The following is an 8,833-nucleotide window of genomic DNA, read 5'->3' on the forward strand; positions in this document are numbered from 1 at the left end:
AAGTAATGAAAATTTCGAGACAACCAACCCCAGTCACAATAAAGATAGACCAAAAACAACTGGAGAATGTGAAATGTTTGAAATATTTGGGTAGCTTGTTAACAGATGATGGAAGGTGCACTAGTGAAATTAAATCTAGGATTGCCATGGCAAAAGCTGCATTTAGCAAGAAGAATCTTTTCACCAGCAAATTGGACTTAAATTTGAGGAAGAAACTAATGAAATGCTACATAGCTCTGTATGGGGCTGAAACATGGACACTTAGGGCAGTAGATGAGAAACATCTGGAAAGTTTCGAAATGTGGTGTTGGAGAAGGATGGAGAAGATCAGTTGGACCGATTATGTGAGAAATGAAGAAGCGTTAATTATAGTCAGTGAGCAGAGGATTATCCTACACGAAATAAGAAAATGGAAGGCTAATTGGATTGGTCATGTTTTACGCAGAAACTGCCTTCTAAAAGAAGTTATTGAAGGAAAGATAGAGGGGCGGATAGAAGTGACCAGAAGACGAGGAAGAAGACGTAAGAAGATGATGGATGACCTTGGGGACAGATGAGGATACTGTCATTTGAAGGAGAAAGCTCTAGATCGCATTAAGTGGAGGAATTGTTTTGGAAGAGACTGTGGACCTGTCGTCTGACAGATTACTGATGGTGATGATGACTAGTTTTCATGGACTTGGTTTGTTGGCTAGGTTTGTTGCATAAAATTTTCACCTCCCTTTCTGTCTTGAATGAATGAATGAATGAATGAATGAAGGTATAAGGGGTGGGCCTTCTCGGCCCTTGCACCGCGACCTACAATGATATATTTTTTGGTCTTAGTTTCAGGTCTGTGCATCTCTTATCGTAATTTCTACTGTACATTTTTCCTGTTATCTCCCTTCAACATAGCCTGGTATTTATATAGCTGTAGTCTTATTGACATGGGTTGTCCAGTGATTGAGGTAAGCTCTTTCTAGGCCGCGCCATAGCTCAAGTGGTTAGTCGCTGCCTTCCCACCGCGGTAGCCCGGGTTCGATCCCGGGTATGGTCAAGTGGGATTTGTGGTAGACAAAGTGGTGCTGGGGCGGAATTTCTCCGAGTACTTCGGTTTCCCCTGCCAGTCTTCATTCCACCAAATTCTCCATCATAATCACCCGGGGCAGCCTACAATAGGCCAATCAGTGGCCGCCGTGCCGAGTGGATCCAGTTGGACTCCACTCCCCACTAAGCGAATTAAAAAGAAATTAAGGGCAGAGAGGACAAAATGTACAGCGCTGCAGTCTCCTCAGATAATAAATGCCTGATGATGGCCCAATTGTGCCTGAAACATGCAGCAGCTAGAGCAACGAATATATATAGTTAATGACATTTTAAAAAGTTTAACATACACTTTTAGCAAATTATATACGTTTTAGTGTTCTTTTAAGGAAGGTGAATTGTTGCATTATAGATGGAATATTTTATGGTTTAAAAATGCTAATTAAAATAAACTGATCTTAATTGAAATTAATTAAAATTAATTAACATCCCTGTGTTTTCCTTGCTGTTGTCATCCATTCATTTAAAAGGTATTTGCTTGAGTATCTCTTGTATTTATTTGTGCAGCATTCCCTTTGTGGCATGGGTATTATGTGTGTTATGAAAAGGCTGTTGATATAGTGTTATTATCAGTTTCATTATTTATGCACCATTGGCTGTAGGTTCTTCCATGGTGCTAGAGCAATCGTGATGTTAATTGGTCTGTGTATGTAGATATTATCAATTTATAATTTTCATTTCATGCATCATTTTGTGTTATAATATACAACTTCTTTATTAGAACCGTCACAACACAACTATATCGAGGTCAGTGCCTAGTTTTGGCTCTGCTATATGTTTCGGCTATTAATAGCCATCATCAGGCAAATACATGGCTAACATATATACATACATTCACTACAGAATGGACAATCCTTTGTAAGATGAGGCACCTACTAAATAATTAACATTAATATTACTACATCTACATCATGAGCCTCCAATAACAGTTTTTATATACACAGAAAATATAGAATACTCCAATTTGTCCATGGAAACGCAACAAAATTACAAAAACCAACGACTGACTCGATGTAAAGCATCAATCGAAGAATTTTATTCTTGTTTTATACTATAACTTCTGTTTTATATAATCTAATCTATTGTATTTTTACATCTAGTATTTTATATAATTAATATTATTGTATCCAATTTTACTAGTACTGCAGTTCAGTGGCGTATATATGTTAGCCATGTATTTGCCTGATGATAGCTATTAATAGCCCGAAACATGTAGCAGAGCCAAAACTAGGCACTGACCTCAATACAGTTGTGTTGTGACTGTTCTAATAAAGAAGTTGTATTAGCAATTTAATTTACTTCAATTAACATCAGTTTAATTTAATTAAGAAACGTGGCGTTCATATGCAATATGTAATTTTGACATACACTGCAACAATTTTAGCAAGACAGAAGGCACCAGATAATGGCCATATATGGCCGAAACATGTAGGGAGGAAGGCAAGTGACTTGAGAATAAGTTGCATTTAAGACGGAAATACGTATATGTGATATAAACAATATGTCAATGTGACAGGATGCTTAAATACAACATTAAGAACCCTTTTATGTTGTAACAATGCAAGCAAAAGGGATAAAAAAGCAAGATATTTACATTAACAGTAATGACTAGAGAGGCTGGAACCTACCCACTGCATAGGTTTCTTTTGAAAAGCCTTACCAGAAATTATATTCTTGGCTGTATGGATCTCGAACACATATTTCGCTGTTATCTTCATTGATCTCCAGAGCATCAATGCAACATGAATGATATTTTTCTGTTCTGTGTGGGTCCTGCAATAACACAGAGATGGATCAACTGACTTGTCTCCTCTGCATTTCTTACAGTGCATTCATCCTACCAGAGTTCACTATATGCAACACAAAATGGTATCAGATTCTGTATCCAGTGTACAATGTAGTCCATTTTATGGTTTGTTCTTTGGTTAGTTTATGAGACTATGTCCAATAAACCCATGACTGATATGGACCTTCACTTATTATTCCGTGAAATGACTATTCCAGCAATCTGGACAGGTGACAGAATAGAGTACAAGAAAATGTGACTGTGCTACCTCCATTTGGAAACATGTACTTTCTTGAACACTGATTTTCCGTAATATACTTAAAAAAGTATGCAGGAAATATTCCTAATCAATCGGCCTTCCATCATGAGCAGCCAACAGCTATAACCATGCCTACAGATTTGTGAGTAGTGTATAGTATTGTATAGTATTACATGCTGTCCATTAGTGAAGGCAGAATGATTAGAATGTATAATTTGTTAATGATGATGTACTGTGAATGGCTAAGAATACCAACAGTCAGAGGGCATGCCTTCTTGTCTGGTTGGTCTGCTTTGAGAACAACCCAGCTGATCGACTCTCAAGGCATCCAAACAGGTTCAGCCTCAGAGGCATAAAAGTGGGGGCCTGGAGAGACTCAGGGTCAGTCAAGAAGAGAAGCACCTACTGGGCAACACACTAGCACCCTTGCCATGTGGGAGGGGGGGGTAACATCTGAAAGGATGGTGAATAGGACAATGATCCACCAAAGCCAAAGTGTGAGATGTAGTGCCAAGGGTTGCGCGGCACTGGGATGGAAATTAGACCCTCAGGGCACCAGGCAACACCCCATTGTATTTATACAGGTGGGAACTTGTTAGATCCCCCTTACTTGTGAGACCACATATGGATACCAAGGAAGAAAAGCCTGATCAAAAGGACTGTAAAAGAAAGAGGGACCATTCTACAGGGATAAATGCTTTAGGAGGGTGGGAGCTCTGGTGGACCGTCATGGGGTACTGGTGTAACCACTGAATCTGCTGTTGCGGTTTCAGCCAAGGGCAAGGGTAAACCAGTAGACACAGAGAGACAGAGAGAGAGAGACCTGCCTTTGCTAACAACAGGGAGCCAGCAGTTCTAGCACACCTGCATAAGGAGAATGTCAGAGACATGTAGCCTCAGAATTAGGCTGGCTGCACCTAGAAAAGACAGAATTGTCTGGATGTGCTAGGCAGAAGCTGACTGTACCCCTACAAAAATGTGTGACCTCTAAAAAGACTCGGGGACTCCAGAGGACCAATAACCTGTAAGGAGGCTGTAGCCAATAACTGCAAGGAAAACTATCCTGAAGACAAACTGACAGAAGATGAACAAAATCTCATTCTCAAAGAACTGGGTAGAGTATTATGTTGAACTCCGAAAGGAGAACTACAACATCTGAGGTCCTTCAGGCAGGAAGGGTTGTGCACTGACAAACAGTCCAATCAGTGTCGCATCAAGGCCATTGACAATCACAGGTTGGGATCAGGGGCCAGGCTGAAAGCTACAGTTGGCAGAAACCTCATCAAGCCTGTCGAGGTGATTCTTAGGACGAAGAACAAGATTGCTAAAAGTCTTGATGAGCTACTGTAATTTATTAACAACCTCAGTCCAGGGCTTCATACTGAATGCTGTAGGGTGCCGGATAGGCTGAGCTGAAAGGCCAGATACTTAGCCTTTATATAGCCCAGGATTCCTTCAAAGTCGTCAAGAAGACTGGCTATAAAAATTTTACAGGACTCACTCAGGTGACTGTTAAGGTCCTGGGTGATCCTGAAGCAGGGTCCATATGTGAAGAAGGTCATAATGAGACCAGCATCCTCAGAATCTGCCATCAAGGAGGAGCAGACTACTATATCCACCCCAAGATTAAGATCACTGAATGAAGGAGGGCAATAGGAATGGTTGGGGGCATGCTCCAGTGAAGCCAGGGGCCCTTTTGGAGGGAGCCCAGACTGCTGAGAAAGGAAAAGGAAGGAAGAGGAGACCGAAGACCTTCCTCCAAGTAAAATGAAAGAGCAGGCAAAAAATAAACCAAAAGACCTCCCCCCCACCGACTAAATGCAAAGACTTAACACCATGAAAATCATTCAAATGAACCTACACCATAGCAAAGAAGCTATGGCAATTTTAAGCCAGCAGCTCATTGTGGGAACGCAGATGTAGCAGTTATTCAGGAACCTTGGATCTGTGGGGACCAAAGAGATTTAACTAGTTGGGAGAAAAATTCTTTCTTTTGCACCTGATGGTAATCCAAGGTCCTGTATTTATGTTAGGAACCACAGAACTCTGTTGTGGGGAACTCACTGTTACCACAGCATACCTTCCATATGACCCCGACGAACCACCACCAACTAATGAACTGAGGGGCATCATTGACTACTGGCAGCAACAGGAAAGCAGCTTATCATGGGATGTGGGCGCAAATTCACACCACATAATATGGGGCAGTACTTGCACCAATCCTAGGAAGAAAACCTTATGGAATATCTCATGAATTCAAAGATGAATATTCTTAATTTTGGTAATGACCCTACCTTTGTGTTCACACCAGGGACCAGTAAAACAAGAAACCTGGAAAGTAACTGGCATCTTTGTCAGACCATAGGTATATATGCTTTCAAACAGCTAACATAGCTTTAACCCAAGTTACTTTTACAGCTAAAGATAAACTAAGGACAAGTCTTGGGATGCATGTCGTGAAGAATTTGCATGATATGAGACACAGATCTGGCTGTAGATCAGTTGCAACAAGCCATCATCTCATCCTACAATAGCAATTGTCCAGCCAGGACAAATCACTCGCCAAGGAATTCACCTTGGTGGAATAAAAAACTGAGTGGACTGAGGGTCAAAACAAGAAGGCTGTTATCATGGCAAAACAGGTGACTGACAGGATTAACATTATTATGTTGCCAGATGGTCCATACACTCAAACTGGATGGGAAACTCTGAGAGACCTATTCAGAGTCTACTTCCCCAACTCAAGGTTTCATGATGATTAAAATGATGGGCAGAGACAGCTGAACCTGAAAGTATGAAGAAGCAGAACACACAGGGGAGACTGGAACCTGGCTATGAATGTAGTCAGTCTAAAATTAGATGGGCAATAAGTGCCTTTAAACCATTCAAATCAGCAAGAACAGGTGAGACTATTGGCATTCTTGTAGCAAGGGAAACAACACCTAGTCCCACAACTGTGTTGCATATTTAAAACTTTCTGGCATATGGATGTACTCCTATAGCTTACTTCTTTAAGTTTCTCGGGGTGGGGTGAGACTGAGTTCACTTGGTATGTCAGCCATTAATTGGCTTATTGTACCAGCCCTGGATGATAGATGATCATGAATGTGGAGCAGTCAGTGGAATGAGAATTGGCAGGGGAAATGGAAGTACTCAGACAGAACCTGCTTCAGTGCCGCTTTGTCTACCACAATTCCCACGTGACCTGACCTGTGCTCAAAGAGGCAATTAACTGCCTGAGCTATGGCATGGCCTTCATGTGGCTTGGAGACAAGTAAGAGTAATGTTTATACCGAAGCCTGGGAAATATAATTATACTGAGGCTAATGCTTGTCATTCTAACAGCCTGTTGTATATCCTTTTGAAGATGATGGAGAAGTTTGTGGACAGACATATTAGGAACTGTGTAACGAAGGAATATTCTCTGCATCGAAACCAGTGTGCCTACCAAACTGGAAAATCCATCAAAACTGCATTTCACTGAACTCAAGGAAATAGCCTTGGGTCAGTTTTTTATGGAACCAACTGACTTTTATGACACCCCCATAAGCAGGGTCCTACACTTTATTAAAAGTGTAGGATTAATAAAGGGCTAATCCAAGAGGAAGCACAATAGATCATTGAAGGTCACAGTGCGGGGGCCAGTTTTTATGGCCCACCCCTTACATACATACATACATACATATATACATACATACATACATACATACATACAATAGCCTTAGGAACCTTCTTGATACAGAGGAAGCTTTAGGAAGTCTCATTTGATGTAATAACACCAGCTGCTGAGCACTGAGCCCAACATTTTGAGATGGATATGCTCCATGCTGGAAAGCAAGAACACAGTAACTACATTATTGAGAGAAACTTTGAGGGGTCAATTATTATTATTATAATACAGTAGGCTATGCAGATGATAATGCAAGCTCAATCAGTGAAAATTCCTTCAGTCTGTCAGAGGTAATACAAACAGGTCTGGGTATAGTCCCGCAGTGGTGTGACAAGACAAATCTGTCTTGTCAACCCCAATAAGATGGTAATAATGCCATTTATTCAGAAGAGGGACATATGGGGACTTAAGGAACTAACCCTCTTCACTGAAACAATTCAGCTGTCCAGTGAGGTTAAGTGCCTTAGAATAACTTGAGGCAGGGGCTTGACTTAGAAGAAAGAGCAGGATAAGGTAACAAACAAGGCCTACTGAGCCATTTAGATATGCAGAGGCATGTTTGGGAGAACTTGGGGACTGAAACCAAAGGTGATGCAAGTGATGCAATGGATATACACCATGGTTGCAAGACCCATAGTTACCTATGTTACCACTGTGTAATGGCCTAAAGTTAAATTAATGGCAAGAGAACTTAATTTAGCAAATTGCAGAAGCTGGCCTGCTTGGATCTTACTGAAGCAATGGAGCCAGCTCCAACATCTGCAATTGAGGTCCATCTTAGCCTCCCCCAGTGCCTTTACAGGTAGAGGCTGAGAGCAGGGCAAGAATTTATATAGACTGTACTGGAGCGAACAATGGAAACCCAAATCCAAAGGATCATGAAGAGGTATGCATGTCTCAGGGCACGGAAGAACCCAGGCTACAGATGGATATTGGTAAAATGATACAAGACATGTCTATGACAAACATTTCACAGTCAGATTCCCTGACAGATGTGAATGGAAAGACAGGTTTCAGCCCAATAGGAAAGGAGGACTAGACTTGTACACAGGCAATTCCAAGACAAATAAAGGCACTGGAGGTGGAGGTGTGTGGCTGTGGTATGAGGAAGAAGCTTAGTTTCAGCCTTGCACAACACATCACAGTATCCCAGAGAGAAATGTGTGCCATCAAGGCATGAGCAATGCAGAATCTGGATAGGGGCTATAGATACAGACCTGTATATGTTCTGTCAGACAGTTAAGCTAGAATCAAAGCACCTGACAGATACCAGATAAAATCCAAACTGGTATGGGACCGCCATCAGTCATTTGTGAAACTGGCTGAACATAACAGACATAATTGCCAATAAATTGGCAAGAATATCCATTTGTAGGATCTGACCTAGCATACAGCATCTCAGTATGAATTGTCAAGAAGGCTGTCAGGGACTGGACAAATAGAAACAACAGAAAATAATAGGAGTTTCCTACAAGAATCCTGTGCCAGAAGAACTAGTAAACTATTGAAACTAAATACAAACTAGTTATGGGTGGGTGACAGGACTGCTTACAGGAGAGTCACATGAAAGGACACCTTTTCAAAATTGGATTAACCAATAGTCCCACTTGTGAAATGTGCCTGGAAAAAAAGATGAATCAGTCACACATGTCCTATGTTATTGTGAGGCTGTAGCACACCAGGTGAATATCAACACTTCGTTTGAGGTGTAGGATTACTGAAACAGAGGGAGATAACACAATAGTAGACTGATGATCGTGGTGCAAGGACCAGTCAAGGCTCACCCCTTATTCATTCATTCATTCACTATGAGATATCTAGGCAACTGCATATGCCCCCATGCAGTCCTAGCATTTCTAGCAGCTAGTTTTATGGAAGGGCTGGGTAGTAGGAGTTAATATTTAAGAAGATAAAATCTGATATAATAAACGTGTAAAATCATTTCAACGTTGTTTACAATTTTTGTTTTACCACTGGCATGACTGCATAAATACTACTACTACTACTACTACTACTACTACTACTACTACTACTA

The 8,833-nt window shown here is 41.0% G+C and overlaps 1 protein-coding gene across 4 annotated transcripts in view; it reads right to left on the reverse strand.

Moving 5' to 3' along the window:
- LOC111862249 (calpain-9) overlaps positions 1-8,833 on the reverse strand; it is a 44,046-nt gene that overhangs the window by 17,027 nt on the left and 18,186 nt on the right. For all 4 annotated transcript variants that reach the window (XM_023847464.2, XM_023847465.2, XM_023847463.2 and 1 more), the window contains one exon: positions 2,744-2,856. In XM_023847464.2, the coding sequence (XP_023703232.1) occupies positions 2,744-2,856 (113 nt within the window). The remainder of the gene's footprint in view (positions 1-2,743; positions 2,857-8,833) is intronic.

This window comes from Cryptotermes secundus, unplaced genomic scaffold (genome assembly GCF_002891405.2).
Source record: "Cryptotermes secundus unplaced genomic scaffold, Csec_1.0 scaffold3, whole genome shotgun sequence".
Classification (NCBI taxonomy): domain Eukaryota; kingdom Metazoa; phylum Arthropoda; class Insecta; order Blattodea; family Kalotermitidae; genus Cryptotermes; species Cryptotermes secundus.